Source organism: Oxyura jamaicensis, chromosome 2, assembly GCF_011077185.1.
Source record: "Oxyura jamaicensis isolate SHBP4307 breed ruddy duck chromosome 2, BPBGC_Ojam_1.0, whole genome shotgun sequence".
Taxonomy (NCBI): domain Eukaryota; kingdom Metazoa; phylum Chordata; class Aves; order Anseriformes; family Anatidae; genus Oxyura; species Oxyura jamaicensis.
The window spans coordinates 40,841,559-40,861,103 of NC_048894.1; the positions used below are offsets into that span (position 1 = coordinate 40,841,559).

The window sequence follows — 19,545 nt, forward strand, 5'->3', positions numbered from 1 at the left end:
TCCCCTAGCCGTTTTCTCATTCACGTGCTCTTTGGCAAAGATAGTGGAACCCATCCAGTTTAAAAATTAGCTAACAGGGTGGGGATTTTTCTTTTTTAACTGAATTGATTCCCTTATGCAGCTTACCATGCAGCCACAAACACATACCAGCATACAGAAAGGAGCTAGATGGAGGCAGAACTGCCTCTTTCAACCACAGTGAAGCTTCAATTGACTGTGAGACTACACAGAAGGCCTAGGAGTCCTAAAGGAAGGGCAATGGATCACATTAATTTTTAAAAAAATCGAATTATTGTTCCTTAGAATTTGCAAAAGGAAATTCACTATGTCATGAAAATTGACACTTGCTTAGAGGCAATGAACTGTGATCTAAGGAGAGATTTTTCTGCTTTTATGACTTATTAATCACAAAGTACCAATATCCATTAGTTGTAAAGTAAAGGTTAAATAATTTGTATTTCAGCTGTTGATTACAGAGATTCTGGGTTCACACAAGTGTTCTTACTCTCCAAAGTTTTTTTTCAAGTATACACGACTTCCAAGAACTTCTTGTAAAATTTTAACTAAAGGAGCAGAAGCTAGATGCAGTTCAGCAACTGCTGATTTTCTTGGAACAGTGACAATATCTTCTCCTATGCTTACAAATATGTGTAAGTACTATTCAAGCAATAGACAGAGGAAATGTTACATTTGGCTGAAGATAAGTAGTTGTACCTCAGAAAGGAAAGAGTGGCACATTTTTTTACTCCCATGCAGCATAACTACATGTAAGACTTGAAACTTTGAAGTCTTGCAGTCAACAGACCTCAGGAAAAGTCCTCCAAAATAATTTGAAAAAATTGCACTTTTTTTTTCTTCAAGGTGAATTTCCCCAGCCACATCCCAACAGTCAAGTAAAGCTCCTACTCAAAATTACCGGGACAATCCAAGCCAGATATTCCAATCATTTATAGTGATATGAACACATTTTCTAAGCATAAAATCAGGTTTGTTTAGCAAGCATATAAAATACTAGTATATACTATTATTTTTACCATAGGGTGGGGATCTAAGCCATCCAGCATTCGTCTGACATTGTTTACAATCTCTCTGGTATCATAGTTTGGAAGTTTGCAAGCCCATCCGGTACCAATTCCTTCAGCTCCATTTACTAAAACCATAGGAATGATGGGAATGTACCATTCAGGCTCTACGCGCTGGTTGTCATCATAGAGGAATTTAAGCAAGTTGTCATCCACTGATGGAAAAAGCAGCCTGGCTAAAGGGCTTTAAAAAAGAAAAAGAAGAAAAGTTTAACTGGAGTCCTGTAAGTAAAGTGCATAATGCTTTAACAGTCGGGGGGTCCAAATATGATCTATTTGTATGTCTTCTTTTCTCTTTGCCTTTCTGAAGCTGAAAATACAACGCACATACCTCCTGAGGGAAAAAATGTTCTTCCCAATTGAATAGTGTATTAATAACAGATACTAGCTTCCTTCCCATTAAGACATGTACGCAATATACTAATAATTGATAACATTTAATATCAACAGAAATACCATTCTTTGAAGTATTGAGAATTCATATAGTTCAATGTGACAGTAGGTCACCCACCCAATAATAAAGCAACATGATATGCAAGTATTTGCAAAAGTTCATTGCCCAGCAGTTTCTGAAAACAAACAAACAAAAACAAACAAATAAACAAACAAAAAACTACAGTATTGACTCCTTCTGCTCATGTAGGTAATTGTCCTGGGTGAACACAATTTCCAGCATCTCATGTGAAAAGGAGAATGTATAAAACTAGGCTGCTATACAAAGAACGTATGTGAAAGGGGAATAAATCCTGATACTTATGTATAAAGCTTACAATTCACAGGAAATTCTCACACTCTGCAGGTTAAATTGAATTTCAAGGTATTATAATTTCAAGGCTGTGAAAAATCAGCACTTAAATAAGGTCTTCATTATTAACTATGTATGTGTAATTTAGCTTGACATGAAGACACTCATCAGAAAGGAAAATAATCATTCTCATCTTCCAAAACAACGCTGAGTTGAAGGACTCATCACCAGGTGGCAATACATTTTCCTTTGCAAAACTTAGTAGATTTCACACTGAACAGAGAAATTGAAAGGTGCTTCTATGAGAAGTCACAATTTAAGATTAGCAATTGATCTAAGTGATCTACATTTTCAGTCTATTTACAATTCAAAGTTTAATTCCCTAAAAGCTACAATTCCCACAGCACTCTAATGCATAAAAAAATCTATGCAGAACAATCTAGGTGCAAAAAAACACACATATAGATGTAAGTCAGAATTTGAGCACATACATTTATCAAAATAGTCTAATCCTCCCCCATTTCTCTGACACAAAAAACCCTCTGCAATGTTGTGAAAGAATTAGTATGATAAAAAGGCTTTTCAGATGTATGTGTTTAGCCATACATTTGTATTTACCTTAACATGGTGAAAATATAGCGAGGGCTAGCAGCATCCTTTCCACCATGAAGCCTGGTACCAAACTGACCAATAGGTTGTAGAAGATTAACGTTGTTACTTCCAACAAAGTTCTGAGCCAAGTTGACAATAGTCATCATTAAAGCTTGCTGCAAGAAAATACATATTCATAGTAATAAATGTAAGAAATAAACTTTTTCCTAATCAGCTACTAAGATATAATTTTAATGCCCAGGAATTTTGTGACTGCCATGGCTTCAATTTAAAAAAAAAAAAAAAAGAAAAAAGAAAAGAAAAAAAAAAGTAGTCTCCCTATGAAAACAACATAGCAAACATCTTAAAGTTGCTACTGGCAAAACAATGCTTTCTCTTTTACAGCCACATTGTCTCCCTGATATAGGTATCCTTAAATTCTATCTTTATGAAAACCCCATAAGTTTCTCCATTGTTTCTAAAGCACTTCTCTGAAGGAATGAAAACAGCACAAATTGATTGCACTTACCTTCTCCTGCACAAACTACTACTCATTACTTTTAAAGGGAAGGAGGAAAGGATAGAGAGATACAGTTAATTTTGCAGCTCTTGCTAATATTCCAGATAAACGTAACAAAATAGGAGATAGAATAATCTTTGTTCCACCAGTGCATCAGGTTTTTGAAGAACAGTATCTCTTCTTCTTACCTTAAAAGACTATTTCTTGTTCAAGACAAAAAATTGCCCTAGTACATAGTTTCTGTAATTGAGAATCTGGAAGAAGTGTACCATGTAATTAGTTATCTACCATTTCTCCACAACCCACAAACAACTCAGGATACCACTGTGCACAAAGACTTGGAAAGAATGGAAATGTTGTCTTATTAAGCTAAATACTGACTAAGTTCAAATAACTTAAATACTAATTAAGTTCAAATTCTTTAAAAGTAAATCTGTGATTTGTATATTCACTCCAAAGGTTTGCAATTTAAATAAAATAAACATTTCCATAGTATTTTACATAGGTTATAAATTCTTCTTTTCTATTCTTCATACTCACCTCCCCATGGTGATAAGCTGACATTTCGGCAACAGAACCAGCCAGCTGAGCAACCTTTACTTCACGTTTATCATTTCTCTTGAAGCAAGTGAACAAAACTTTGCGCTGCCCTGGTTTTAAACCTATTAAGAATAATATCCCATTTTCAACACATACACAAGCACAGGTTTTTAAGATATATTTCTTTTGGTCTTATTCTAATTTATTGAAAGAAGCTGAAAATTTAAATGGAAATAAACACATACTGTAACACTAACAAAATAACAAATTAATATCTCAGTTCTTTTAAAATAAATGATTATCTAACAAAACTGAAAAAGTTACCAGAAAAGTGGAAACAACCCTTTTAGCCAGTCATTACTGTGCAGCATACAGTATCATTCTAATGAGTATCAAATTTATCCTAAATATACATCTGCAAATCAAGAGTTGTCTCTTTCCTTAGAACATATTTTTCCTTAGAATCAACACAAATTCAGCAGTGACAACTGTAATTGTAGCTTACACATATTTTAAAGCACTCTGAAATTTAACTCCTGTTAAGTTCTCAAATACTCATTCAACAGAAAGATATGTTAAATATCTGCCTTTTAGATCTTTTAAAGTTTTAAGAAAGAGGCCAGACTCTTTGATCTTCTGATTTACTGTTCAGGTACACTTAGAGTACACTTTAACTACAACATCTTTGTGGAAGGGATTGCATAATTTTCTGCATATTAACTAGAATTGCTAACTAAAATATGCTTATTGATCTATTCAGTGTTTTAACTCACACTACTGAACTGTACTACACATTTCCATTACTAACCTGGATCAAACGTAAGAGCAAAAATTGATAAATTTAAGACATGACTCCAATCTCCATTTCATTTAAATACAAAAAATTCAATTTTCTTTATAATGGGCCTGCATCATATTTTCATAGCAAAGATCTGTTTAGGGAAACAGACCTTGAGGATTTCCTTTACACAGGAGAATCACCAGGAAATCAGAAAGCTGTAACTGAAAACTGTGAATAGATGGTCAAAGCGTTCTTCCTCTTCACATTTTTTGAGATTTTTTTGCCAACAGACTAGCCTGCTATATATCAACGATGATACTGAAGAACAGAAACCCCTGCTCAGGTATTACCTTCTGAGAAGTTCACAGACCCATGACTAGTAAGGAGAATTTCAGCTAACACTGACAGTGACTCAGATGGCAACTATATATATAATAATGTATAATGTAGATATATATATATATAAACACACAGTTTATATTACATTATGTACACGTTATTTGTGTGTTTTTGCAGTATAGTATGTGTACATATTATACATATAAAGGTTCCTTTCTCATTTTCTTACATTTCTGTACAGACTTGCTGCATTAATATTTTGGTGTGGGTCTGTAGTGTCAAGAAGGCTGGCCACCTCTGCTATAAAAAGTGTACTGGAAAGTGGGGAGAAATGCTTTTTTTGTTTGCTTACAAAACCTCAAGAACTTTTTTTCATGTCTTAGTAAGTATATGCCTATTTACAACATAGGCAGAAATCTCTGTTCATGATGTCTGGAGACAGCTTTACAAATGAAGCACGTAGTGTGTAGTGAGCTGCTTCTTTTCATGCTCATGCTATTGCAAGGGTAGAGTTGGCAAATCTTACTGACAGAACCCTAGCAAGATTACAGGAAGGGTCATTAACCACTAAAACTATTCTTGTGGTATACAACTGAAGGGAGAAAACTCTTTCACCATCTACACTCAGCCGACAACTTGAATTGCACTATTATAAACACTTAAAAGACTTGTTTTCTCTGACTGTTTAACTAGAAGCAAAGCACTTGTACAGTCCAGGGAAGAGGTCTGGTTAAGCTAAAAGGCTGCAATGCATCCGCTTAAGCTTCTATACAGAAGAAACACTGCAACTTCTTAGCATACGAATGCTAAACAAAAATACGGAAGACTTTATTCCCTATCTGAATACATTGACTTCCAAAATTAAATCACACGTTTATAAAAACAATAAAAATGAATGTTCCAACAAATCATAATTAAGTATCAGCTTACCATCAACAAGGGAAGGAATAGATCTCTCATTGTCTGAGTTGGAGAAAAGGATCAACTCCTTGTTAATGAAGTCATTGTAAGTCAAATGTTTTGTTGCTGTACCATATAAAAATTGCTGAAAAAAACACATACATTATCATTCAATACAAAAACTACAGTATGTTTAAATCTCATCCACTGGATTTATTACCGTTATTTAGGACTCACCTCAGGAAGACCATGTAGCCGACGCTGTCGCCTGTCCTCCATGAAGTTTGTTAACCATTCTTTTCGGTCATCAATCTTCTTTTTACTGAAGGCCTGAAAAAAATCAGGTTCACTACAGTAACAGCATATACATGTTTGTGTAAATATATATATTACTTTAGTCACAATTTGATATGTACTGCACTATCTGATTAAATATTCAATAACATTTATTTGAACCAAATAAACCATGTAATTAATGCTTATGTTTAAGCAGCAGTACTGGTTCATGCCCTATTGGACATTGTTGCAGAGGGGTTTTCTAACTGACATCTCTCTCACTGATTATCATGAAATCTGTATTCAGTTAGACAAATGTTATAATTCTTATTCCTCTCTTCACAACAGAGTTGTCCTTTGTTTAAAGCTGTTGTGATCTTTCCACAAATAATTCTAAGGTTGGGTTCATCATTTTATTTGTCATCAAAATTAACCAAAGGTCTTATAAAAGATACTCCACTCCTCTTGTCCTCTCCATGCCCTGTTTGCCCTATCAACCACACGTCATAGAATCATAGAATCATAGAACATCCCGAGTTGGGAGGGACCCATAAGGATCATCAAGTCCAACCCCTGGCACTGCATAGGTCTACCCAAAAGTTTAGACCGTGTAACTAAGTGCACAGTCCAATCTCTTAAATTCAGACAGGCTCGGTGCAGTGACTACTTCACTGGGGAGCCTGTTCCAGTGCACAACCACCCTCTCTGTGAAGAACCTCCTCCTGATGTCCAGCCTAAACTTCCCCTGCCTCAGCTTAACCCCATTCCCATGGGTCCTATCACTGGTGTTTACACAGAATAGGTCACCCGCCTCTCCACTCCCCCTCGCAAGGAAGTTGTAGACCGTGATGAGGTCTCCCCTCAGCCTCCTCTTCTCCAGGCTGAACAGGCCCAGTGACCTCAGCTGCTCTTCATACGTCATCCCCTCCAGGCCCTTCACCATCTTCGTCACCCTCCTCTGGACACCCTCCAACCGTTTAATGTCCTTTTTGTACTGCGGTGCCCAGAAGTGCACACAGTACTCGAGGTGAGGCTGCACCAGCGCAGAGTACAGCGGGACGATCACTTCCCTCGACCGACTAGCAAGGCCGTGCTTGATGCACCCCAGGATACGGTTGGCCTTCCTGGCTGCCAGGGCACACTGCTGGCTCATATTCAACTTGCTGTCAATCACGACCCCCGGTCCCTCTCTACGGGGCTGCACTCCAGCATCTTGTCGCCCAGTCTGTATGTATGGCCAGGGTTTCCCCGTCCCAGGTGCAGGACCCGGCACTTGCTCTTATTGAACTTCATGCGGTTGGTGATCGCCCAGCTCTCCAACCTGTCCAGATCTCTCTGCAAGGCCTTTCCACCCTCATCCGAGTCCACAACTCCTCCAAGTTTGGTATCGTCAGAAAATTTGCTCAGAACACCTTCTAGTCCTACATCCAAATCACTTATAAAGACATTGAAGAAGCCTGGCCCTAAAATGGAGCCTTGAGGGACCCCACTCGTGACCATCCGCCAGCTGGATGTGGCCCCATTTACCACAACCCTTTGAGCCCTGCCCGTCAGTCAATTGCTCATCCATTGTATGATGTTTTTGTTAATTTGTATGCTGGACATTTTGTCCAGTAGGATCCTATGGGAAACGGTGTCAAATAATGTCAATATGTAAAATGTCAATAATGTCAAATAATTTCAATAATTTGTAGCTATTCTTGAGTGATTGGCTCTGGTCCTCGAAGAAAACTGACAGCCTGAAAAAACTGACATTTTATGAAAAGACTAAACAAGAATTTAGGCCAGCTGACTGAGGGCCTTAGTCTTTATGAATACAAGATGTCATTTTAAAGCAAGAACTTTAATAGAAACTACAAAATGACACAGGAATGTTCTGTCTGTCCTGTTACTGAAACAGAGTTCCCCTCCAGTGAGTTTCTTCTCCAGAAGAAACAACAGAAGAACGCATAAAAAATGTGGCTTAAGCAAAATTTCAACTAATTTGGGAAAATTCTGTGAGTTGCTGAGGTACTACTTTTTTTTTTATTATTATTACAGAGTAAAATACATGGATTCCATCATGTTCTGATTTCACCACTCTCCTGCATAGGAGGACTGTAACCTCTGTCTATTTTTAAAAAGACTAGAGCACTCCAGAAGATCTCAATTAATAGCTTCATTTCCTTGGAGATCATGATATTTCACATTAAACAGTAAACCTAATTAACTTACTGAGAAAGGGACTAAGTCATATCACCCTGTTTAGCATCAGATTGACTACCTTTGTCAATAAAGCTCAACAATTTACAATGTCAGACCTAGGATTAAGATTAGGCTCTTGTAAAAACATGGCTTAATTCTTACAGTCTTATTCTAGTTCTTTTCCATGTACTTATACTTTTCCTAGACCACTGTAGTGACAAATGAACAAGAGCTGGATCAGCATAAAAATTAGAATTAAAAGTTTCAATAAAAAATATTCTTGAATATTTATGCTCAAATAGAATGTTTTTTGTTTCTTTTCCTTTCTTCACTTAGAACTGCTATTCTAAGACTGCTAGACTTCCTAGCAAAAAAGTTCTTCATAATACTGAAGAATTTACTGTGTGAAATCATAATAATAATAATTATTATTATTTGATTAGAGCTATCTTGAGACCTGGTAGACCCTACAATCTTCAACCCACTATGCCTAGAGGTGACCTTGGGGCTGGAATTATAACTGTCAGCAGAGATGTGAATGGAAATATAGGTGGAACTTCTGTTAACAGCTTCCTTGTGTAACAAATGACTAATTTCATCCAGAACTGAAAAGATATAATTTTAGACAATAGGGAGTATCAGCCTCAACAGGTAATATGGCCTTAGACATCATTTAAACAAATATAGACCATTCTGTATGTAAGCTATTAACTATTAACAGGTCAACTTTATACAGACCTAGAACATCTTGTACAGTTATATGTAGGCTCTGAAAAACAGACTGAAGACATGGTGAAGGGTATGAACAACAGAACAGAAAGCAGAAGACTAGATCCTCTACAATAGCATCTAAGTACTTGGTAATAGTACTGATGAGGCAGTCAGTGAAGAATGATCACAGGTCATAAAAAGAAAGGCATTAAAAAGAATTCTTTGTAGGAATAGAATCTGCCTTTAGGGCTAAGCTTGATATCAACAGTGACATCAATCTGCTTGGGCATAACTACAACTGAAATCTTCTACCTTCCCTTGAACTGAAAGACCTTATGTCTGGAACTCTTAAGAGAACTTACAAATTCTTCTTGAACAGTAATTGTGTTGTATTTTCAGAAATAGAACACAGATTTTTGATCAGGTTATCCAGGGTTTCTTCTCTCTCCTCTTAATGGATATGCAAATGTACCAACTCCTTTACTATCTAGAGGAACACACTTTTCTAGGATGGGGAACCACATGCACGGATTATGTTTCAGTGTATCTTGGGCAGAAGTAAAATGAGAAGTACAAATAACTTCTGACACATCGTGTGGGTTTTTTTCCTTCAAGAGAACAGGTACATACGGCTCACTAGCCTTTTCTGTAAAAGCACACCATTTTACTGGATCCACAATATAAGGAAAAAGTTATATAATAACTTATATAGTTATAACTAGAATTAATTTTGTAGCACAGATAAGGCTCTTATTACAAAATTTGAAACATTTTTCAAAAGCTTTTTTCTCTCCCCAAAGTATTTTTTTATTCATTCATGCCAAAAAAAACCCTCACCTGCTAGGACTTCCTCATGTTCAGTGAACAACAGAAACTACAAAGTAGAGATAAGTATAGATAATCCCTTTTATAAGTTCTTACCAGTGTAATGGCAGCATCATCTTCAGGACCAGCATACCGAAATAAGATCCGATGTCTTTCCATGTCAGCAAAATATTCTTTTGCTTCTTTAGCAGTGCTGGTACCCAAACCTGTATAACAAAACAAAACAGTTACTCCATATTTGGAATTTAAGTTTTAACATCTTACCCCTTGTATATAAGTTTTAACATTTTACCCCTTAAATAAAATCATTGCGGAAGATAGTATCGTGAAATCAGCTATAAATAAAACTTTGTAACATCCATTTATTATTTATTTTTAGATCCACAAGGTTAACTTATTTGTTTTAAACAAACCTTTGTAGTACTTTATCTTCCATGCTTTATGATTTTCCATATGTTTCTTCCACTCATCAAATTCTGGAATACTATAGAATGAAAGTTCTTGCTTATTTTTGCTTGCCTTTAAAACAAAACAAAAATAATTAACTTTTCTGTTGCACTGTAAATAATAAATAAAATTGCATTAACAGAACCCATACCTTTACAATGGGAGTGATGAACTCCTCCAGAAAACCATGTTTCAACAGTGATGGCCAATTGTGATGAATAAAATTGATCAACAAGCCTTTTATGTGAGATCCATCCTGATCCTAAATCAGAACATGAATGTGAGGAAATCTCGTAAAATGTCAGATCGCACTAAGACACCAAAAAACCCATTCCAACACCAAAACGAGAGTGGCAATGTATGAAAAAGTCTATTTGCAAGGATTAACAGAGTGCACTGGCCTGGATACATTAAAACCATGTTTGTTGACAGAAAACATAAAAGGGAACAGTTGGGTTTAATTTGGATTCTGAACTGAACCTGGGTATCAAATAGACATTTGTGAACAGCCCTATCCCAGAGCTAACAATGAGCTCTTCCAAACTACGTGCACAGGTGCAGGTCACAGGTTTATTTGCCTATGGCATGTTTTATCTGAGAGATGGACAGCTCTCCCAGACAATGTGGAGCTGAATCTCTGTGGAAGAAAGCCAAACCTGGCCTTCTTTTGGGTATCTGGTTCTCATTGGTGCTAAAATGCTTGATAGTTTGACCTTTCCAGGAGAAACAAACAAATAAACCTTCACAATTATCTAGGCTACCTAGCCTTCTACAAATCAGAATAAACACACACTTCATGAGAATACACAGAAATAATTGCCTTCATTCTAGTTTCTGCCAGACTAGCATCACTACCTCATCTACTGTTCAATTCTGTACTTTCAACAAATTTTTGAGCAATCAAAACATTCTTGTTTATACATATTTTTATTATTACTTTGGCTTCTCTGTTACAGTGCAGCAAAGTTCTGTTGTTCATTTGGAGTAACCAAAATAACGTACAGACAAATTATTCCCATAAAGAAATCTCATACGTTAGGGATTCCCTCTGGATACATCTATATTATCATAACATAGAGGCAGGTTATAATGCACAAAAAAGTAATCTACTGTAAGACTGCAGCAAAACTATAACTATATACTAAAAGTTGTGAATTTCAGACTAACCTGATCTGTCATGATCATAATTTTTCCGTATCTCAAACTTTTTAGAGATTCTGGATCTTCATAGCTTTTCTTGTATTGTAGTCCAACTATTTTGATGATGTTGTTGATTTCTGCATTTTCCATTATCTGTATTAAAAAGTTACCTTAGATGTTAGTATAAAAACCAGAAATTCAGAAATATCCTAATCTTTTTTTTAAGGTGGGGCTTATAGCTACTTTTTCAATGCACCCTTACCTCAACTTCATAACCCCTTCATCCCTGAGCCCCTTTTATGCCCTCTCAGCCGCAAAAATTTCTTCTGTACATATAAATGCTCAAGTCTATATCACTGCTTCTCCGCAGCCAGAGAACTCCACAGAAGGAGGAATATAACAAAAAGTCATCTCACAAAGCTGCCTTCTCTTTCCATCACTTCTACAGGCATCTGCAACACTGCAACACTCTTATTGCAGTACTCCTACTGCAATACTCTTACTAAAGACAAGGTATGGAGAGCAACAGAAGTAATGCAATGAGTAATAGCGATACTGCTTCATGTTGGGAGTCAATGAAATTACGTAATTGTTAGCGTTGGTATAAGTCATAGGAGAATCTCCTTGCATTTGTGAAAATAAATGATGTTTATCATCTTAGTACTTCACTCAGTATTTCTAGTTTCAGATTTTACTACTGACTTTAAAGTAGCTGGTCCTTTATGAAACCCTAGCCACTAGATTTTCATGAAAAAATAAAAATGAAAATACTGTGATAAAACCCTAGAAATCAAAAATAAGGAGGAGACATCTATCTGTTGGCTAAAAGGAACTGAGAAGACTACTTACCTGTTTGTGAGAAGCTTCTCGAACATTAAGAATTTTGCCCCTGAGTGGGAATACTCCATATCTGTCTCGACCAATAACACCTAAGCCAGAGACAGCTAAAGATTTGGCAGAGTCTCCTTCTGTTAATATTAGCGTGCAGTCCAAGGAATGTTTGCCACCTGTAGTTCAGGAAGAAGTAGAAGCAAGGCAAAAAGAAAACAACACAGAAAGCTTAGCTTTTGAACTCAAACAATAGGAATAGGATAGAATCAGTCATGAATGCTCTTCCTAAACTGTGTCAGATAATTTAAATAGGCTGAATTTCTACTTTTAGGGATGACCCTCCATACTACTAAAACTATACAACAGGAAGGAGTATCCTTGCCCTCAGCAACATGCTACAGATCACTATGTGGCCAAGAGCAAAATGGAATGCAGTGGCATGTCTTATGTAGTGGTACCGACAGATCTGCACACACACACACACACAGAAAAAACAAACAAACAAAAAAAAAAACCAAAGTGCTTCTGCACTTTTACCATTTCACAGACTATCTGGAAATTACTTACACCCATACATTAAGCATATCTGAATTATATGAGTGTGGTCAAAGCTGGTATGACATGTATATTCTGTTTACTGCAACTGGAAAAGTTGAATAGGTATTTTAATTGATAAGAGTTTCAAAAATGGAACCCACTCTCTTTGAAGAGTGCAAATGCTGATTAAGCGCTTTTGCTATCTTATCAGTGCCAAATGGTAGGAAAGACTGCAAAGACTTTGAAGCTGGTTGGCTTTTATCTATTGTTAATAACAAAGTTTTGAAGATAATGACATTTAAAATAGGTACTTTGATTTGCCTCTACCTGGTATGTAAAAAACAATTTGCCTCTTTTGCCTCTTCCTATTACACAGAACTTATATTCAAGCATCTTTGGTGATCTAAGTCAGACAAATAGCTTAACTGAATCTAAATCACACAGGTATTCACACTGTCAAAAGGTATAGCTACAATGCTATCAGGAAGGTGCAATCCAAATACCAAGAAAAATAAGTGTGTTGTTTTAGAAAATATATGAGCCTTTTTTTTCCCAAATGAACTGCAGAAAACAAATCTGAACGTCATCCAGGTGCACCATCTTCTGGAATTATGTGATTGCTAGTGATTAATTTAATGGAAGCACAATGTGCCTACCTGGTATCTTTCTGGACACAGCCCTAAAATATCAGAATTCAGGAGAAACTTCAAGCTTTCAGTCAGGTGGAGTCACCAACTAAAATTCATTAAGACAAGTTCTCAAGAGCAGAGCAACCAGCACATTCTCAGCAAAACTGAAGGAGTCAGGCCTCTGTACCATTCTCTGCCTTCTCTTTCTCAATGAAGGCAGCTTTTTATTGAGGTTAGAGATCCTTATTATAGTATTAGCTTAGTTCTTTTGCACAAGAACAAAAACTTCCTATGGATTTTCAAGAGCAAACAGGTGACCCATATGGTACCTTCAGTCTTTAAAAAGAAAGGACTGAAAAAATTTTACTAAATGTATCACTTACAATCTTTCAACCTAAAACATTTCTGCCTGTATACACAGCACTTCAGAAAGTCGGGATGAGTGTGAATACAACACACCTTATTTACAAACTGAATGTCTCTCTGCTTTCCTGTGTGTCCACACCTGAATGTGAAATGCCTCCAATGTGAGACATCTAGTATGTTCCATATCTTCAGTAAACTAATACCTGGGTAAGTCTTCCTGGGAATTAAATAGTTCCTGCTCCCCATGTAAGAAGATCTAGGCAGTAGAGAAACATCTGAGTAACAGGCATCCATGTTTTTGGGTGTCTGTTTTTTGAGTTTTCTTTCAGTGTTTTATCAGTCATCCAGTTCTTCAGATGTCATATTTTGCCTCCAAAGGGTTAATTATGTTTCCTCTTAATGACAGTTTTGGTTGTGTAATTTGTATTCCTTTGACAGATGCATGTTTCTGTAAGTCTAGTAAGCAAACTATACTAAACGGCAACAGAACAAAATGTTAACCTTTTCCTGAAATCAAGTAGAAAGGAACCATTTTTTTCCTTCAAATTCTTTCAGCTACAGCAATACCATTTTTAAGGCAAGCAAAGATAAACAGTCTTTAGCAGTCTTACGTGTTATTACTCACATAAAAGATTTCATTGCAATTTCTGTATCTTTCTTTAGGGTAAGGATGTATAAAAATCAACAAATGTCAATATGTTGAAACTAATGATATTTCAAGCTCTTCGGTCACATGTGCCCCTCAAATAATTCAATGACATTTGCTATTGGCACAAAGATTGCCAGCTGATCTTAATTCCTATCTACACCATGAATCAAGGCAGCAGAGATTGCCAGTTTGCCCAAAGTACCCAGTCAGGAACCAAAGGGCATTTAAAGTCTCATGGAAAAAAAGTCACTTGAATCATTCCCTCAGGTCTCCACCACCTCTTGAACAGAATACTGGTAGCACTACTTAGCAGGAAACTGCAATTAGAAAATGCATGCTCTTTCATTATGGAACTAAGCTGCTGCTTTTGTCCAGCTATGTTAATTCTCCACCCTAGAGAGGATGGTATTCATAATAGCAAACTCAACATCATGCTTTAATTCTAGCACTAGGAAGTTTAGAAAATTGTTTATAAAGCTATATGGGTTTTTATTTAAAAATAAACATAAGAATTAGAAATAGAGTCAGGATTAGAATGATGATCTCTGTGAAAATATCTGTGAGAAATTAAAGATACTAAAAGTGCTCTTACCAGCATCATTAGCATCATCCAGTTTTGGGATGCCCTTGATTTTACTGTGTTTCACCGATGAACATTTTTTGTTCAGCTGAGACTGTGCCTTAAATTTGACCCAATTCAAAATACTCTCTATGATACCACAGTTAGAGGCCTGTAAGCAACAGATCAGAAGTGTGGATGAGAAACAAAACTTCACAAGGCAGATTCTTATCTCTCAATTTTAAGCTACTGATCCTTTACATTTAAAAAAAATGCAACCTGTAAAAGGCTAAAGAATTAACACATACCTGTGTAGCACATCATGCACACAAAACTAAAGTACAACACTCTCACAGATTCTTTTGTCTACCTTGTATAACTGGTGGTAAGGAAAGAGAAAAAGTGGACCAAGATTTAGTATGAGGATGTATTATGTTGTGTGGTTAATGTGCTGAGACATTTTAGGTACTAAGCTCCTGCTTCCTGCACTTTGGCAGCAAAATTAACCTTACAGGATATAATATGAACATCTAAGGTTTCTTTGGAAATTCTGAAAATAATTGGAAGACCCAAAAGCATTTAGAAATAAGGCTCTGTGTATCAACTTTTATCACAACCATATATACAGTCATGAATACAGTCATTGTCTCCAGTATTAAGGCCAGGGAATTAACAAAAGTTCCTCCTTCTCATTTTCATAGTATGCTAATATCAGTAGGGTACTTAATGAACCAATTAATCCTCAGCTACCTAACATGCATATACATGATCCAGTCTGTCAATTTCTGCTTCACTGAAAAGAAGAAATAAGCTTTACTTACTGCTTTAAAAAATTTCTCAGATAGCTGGCACTTGGACCCAAAACTTTTAGGCTGCAATGTCATGTTTTCCTTTGTCTGGGAATCAAAAGATGGGTTTTCAATCAAGCAGTTAACAAAAACCCATATGTGATTCTTCACCTGTTGAAAACATAGAAAGCAATTTACTTAACAAAATTACCATCTTCATCTTTAACAATATACAGCTTAATATATAGCATTTTTCTACAATGACACTTGCCTGAAATGGTTTCACTGAAACTCCAGCTTTATTCTTCTTTTTCACCACTTCTATCAGTTTGCCCACAACCTGATCCACGACGTAATCAACATGCCTACCACCCTTGACGAAGAAAGAAAAAAAAAAAAAAAAAAACACAATACGTTGAATTTTTTAATAGCTTTTAATCTTATAAACAAGATTCAAATAAGGTTAGTTCCTGTAGTCATACTGCAGTCAAAGTTGGAAGTCAATGCACATTAAGTTATAAGATAACAAAGAAAATTTGGTTTTAAAGTTTCTCTTTTGTCATTCAGCCTTCATTCCAGCCACAGGGCGGTGATTTGTAGCTACATAACCATGTTGCCACCTGTCTTGCAACAATTGAGCAGTCACCTGGACTTCCTTACAGCTACTGCCCAAATGCAGAAGAGGAAAAAAATGGCTTATAAGAAATTCCTTGCATCACCTCAGTGGAAAATGAAAGAAAGATGGGCAGAAAGACAGGCAGAAAGACAGCATAGGATTTTTTCCTCCACTGCACCACAACAGCTGAAAGTAAAACATTCACAGTGCCTGTCACAATTCCTCCCTTTATCCTCCAAAAAGGGAGACTCTCTGGTTATCCTTGCATAACGCCTTTCCAGCTACATTTCCAACTATTTCAACTAAAGCCATAACTGAGGAAAAAAAAAAAAAAAAAAAAAAAAAAAAGCTTATGGCTAAGGCAATGTATTCACCTCCTAGCGCCTAGCTGTGATCCCTAGCGCAACAGACCCTGAGGAAGAAATATTCACTTATATTACCTTTGTTCATTTAGGTAATGATTGTTTCTTTAGTTGATAAAAGTTTGTACTGTTTCAGTCTTTACTTCTGATTCTGATTGCTTCTGAATTATAGAGTATACCCCATAACTGTTAGGTTTCTTTTACATGTGTAAATCCATAGCCATTGTTAGGATGTAACCCATCTCCAATAGGCCTCTTTTTCCAGAAGGCTTATGTGAAATGCCTTTATTTTCCAAATGATTTCATCTCACAATGATTTGTCTTCTAACAGTATGGTTTGGGTTCTTTTTGTAGTTGGTTTAAAGTTTAAGTCCAAAGAGAACTGTAGCTAGACAACGTGGTAAAAGCCCTGGGGCACCTTCTGGAGGTGCCTGAATTGGAAGTGTAGGAGTGGAACAAAATCTTACTTGTACAAATGCTTAGTTCTTTCCTATTTAGACTGAATTTCATCAGTAGTAGAAACACTATCTAAACATTGAAAATGTATTTTAATCACCCTTCCCTATTGTGAAGCATGAGTTATACCTGACTTCAACAAGTCTGTTACTTTCTGACCCTGTTAATGATGAAAGAGGCAGGTCATAATCAACCCAATAAATTTGTGCCAGCTATCACATTATAGCATAAACCAATTCAACACATTAATGCAACAAAAACCTAATCCAGCCACTGTATATATACAAAGAGTACAGAGAGGCAAGGGAAACAATATGACCCCTTTTGATGACAGTAAACTGTTAGATCAGCCCTGCTGCTGATGGGACTACAGACTCAGTTGTTAAGAAAAAAAAATAGTTCTCAGAAGTGGAAAACAGTTATTAGAAAAAACACCTAACATAGATAGGTTGAGGATGTATTATGTTGTCTTATCAATTAATTTCTCCCAGGTGCAATATATTGGGGGATTTCCTCCCATTATTTTTAACCCAAGATAAATATTTGAAGCCAGTATCTGGAGAGCAAATAAAAAATCTTGTGAGTACTTACTTTCTTTCATCTCCTACTACAAAGAAGAGGTCTCTGTCTCTCTTATACAGAGATCAGAGTTCTTGGTCAAGCTTTACAACCTTGACAAAAATAAATATTTTACTATGACAAGACATATTCTGCTGAAATACTCTAACAGGAATTCCTTCCAAGCACACTTCAGAACTGACTTATAAGGTGATCTAACTGAACCAAATAGACTGACTGATGCCAGTACAGAAAAACTGAGGTAATGAATGATCTGAAATTTGTAATAGAGGCACAGAAGAATTTTATGCAACTGTTTAGTAAGACACTAGCAGGAAACCTCAAGCTGATGAACAGACACAGCGGTAAGGGAGTACTTCAAAATGGTAAACATTTGACTAGAGTCTCAAGGGAGAGAACAAATTTCATCATGAGGCACGTTCTCTCAGAGAAGTTTGACTTTGAGGACAGGACCTCAAATCCTTTTAAGCAAACAAAAGTAAGTACATTCATATGATTTTCTTGAATGAAAAATATTCAGATTAAAAGAAACATTGAAAATCATTGTAAAGGTAGAAAAACCTTCCACTGAAATAAGCAATAAAATGGGGAATGGAGAGGTGTGGTTTCATTGCTGCCTTGATCAGCTTTCTTTGGCTTTTCTTTGTATTCTGCAGCATTATCAAGTCTATTGTTTTAATTTTCTCATCAATTATACAGAATATGGGGTACAAAATAACAGCTGCTTTTACAGATACACCAAGAATCACAAAAGCGAACTCCTGCAGCAATTTTAACTTTCGCTCAGTGAAGTTAAGGTGTGGCAAGTATTACTGGAGTTTTACTTCCAACTTCTGTAACAAAAGGAAGATATTTTGCTGACAGAGAACTAAATAGAAAAATAAATCCCCAAATTTTAAATAGTTTCGAAAAAAAATTGGGGGCATTGAAAAAGTCAATATAACTGAAGTACAGGACAACTTGAAAGATAGGTGACAGAGGGCAGAAGATAAACTTCTTTGGTCAAGGTATTTATATTTGAAGCTTGTTTACAGATTAAGTGGGTGCATACAGAAAGATTTTCTAGCTTTAATGGTGAATTTGAAGTTTAAAATTAGTCTTTCAAGTTGCTTTAGGTTTTTAATTCATCTGTGCTTTAGCAAGTAAAATGCTTGGGTAGAAAGAATTTTGTCAGTTAAAAAATAGGTATGTAGAAGTGACAGTAACTTAAATCACTTTAAAGTCTGAAGTAATACAACCCTTCAAAAACTAGACAGACTTTCTCCAAGCTGCATTGAGATTATGCTAGTTGATGACTGACTGAAATTTTCTCTGCCTATAAGCAAAATAATATTCTGTACAAGAGCAGGAGACCCCACTCCTATTAGTACTACACAAGCATATTCCACAAGCAGTTACTGATTTTCTAACCAGCTTGGTTTATTTCTCAGGTATAGGCTTGTAGGAGAAATTTTAAAGTCACAGTCTCAAAGACTTTATAAAATTGTAATTTTGGAAGAAAATTTTACTTTCTACCCTGTAAAAGAGACTATTGAAAAAAGCTGAAAGTCTTTAGACATCTCTTGCTAGTTTCCAAAATTTCATCATTAACTACAAATATTTTAATTACAAGCCTACATAAAGAGAAACCAAATTTGAATTCTTTGAAAAAGTTGTCAAAGAGTTAAAAATAGGTATGCGAAACCATGTCCACAAAAGGAATAAAGCAGAACAGAGGAAACAAAAGGTATATTTACATTTTTTAAACTATTCAACTGCCGTCTTTTAAATTTACAGACAAAAAGGCATAAATAATGATAAAATGCTAAATTCTATGGGCCATTACAGAAAGTTTATAACACGTTAGCTAAAACCTATTATAACAAAGAATGGAGTGATACAGACATACTCTACACAGTTAAAACATATCTAACTTAGTGCCTACTATTTTACTCAGAAGATCACCTTTGCTTAACAATGATTAGTGTCTTATAAAAAAACAACATAGTAAATAATGGTTCCTGTTGAGACTAACCTGCATTGTGGCAGGGAAAAAAACAACAACAACAAAAAACTATCTATGAAGACATTCTTTAAAGCTATTTAGCTATTT

The 19,545-nt window shown here is 35.9% G+C and overlaps 1 protein-coding gene across 1 annotated transcript in view; it reads right to left on the bottom strand.

Annotated features, from left to right (window-relative positions):
• The window catches only part of TOP2B (DNA topoisomerase II beta), a 63,953-nt gene that overhangs the window by 14,143 nt on the left and 30,265 nt on the right, over window positions 1-19,545 (bottom strand). Inside the window, exons 9-21 of the mRNA XM_035319056.1 lie at window positions 15,712-15,813; window positions 15,474-15,611; window positions 14,686-14,824; window positions 11,931-12,088; window positions 11,109-11,234; window positions 10,093-10,203; window positions 9,908-10,013; window positions 9,591-9,700; window positions 5,736-5,828; window positions 5,529-5,643; window positions 3,479-3,600; window positions 2,446-2,594; window positions 1,035-1,266 (exon numbers count right to left, since the gene is read on the bottom strand). Coding sequence (XP_035174947.1) covers window positions 1,035-1,266; window positions 2,446-2,594; window positions 3,479-3,600; window positions 5,529-5,643; window positions 5,736-5,828; window positions 9,591-9,700; window positions 9,908-10,013; window positions 10,093-10,203; window positions 11,109-11,234; window positions 11,931-12,088; window positions 14,686-14,824; window positions 15,474-15,611; window positions 15,712-15,813 — 1,701 coding nt within the window. The remainder of the gene's footprint in view (window positions 1-1,034; window positions 1,267-2,445; window positions 2,595-3,478; window positions 3,601-5,528; window positions 5,644-5,735; window positions 5,829-9,590; window positions 9,701-9,907; window positions 10,014-10,092; window positions 10,204-11,108; window positions 11,235-11,930; window positions 12,089-14,685; window positions 14,825-15,473; window positions 15,612-15,711; window positions 15,814-19,545) is intronic.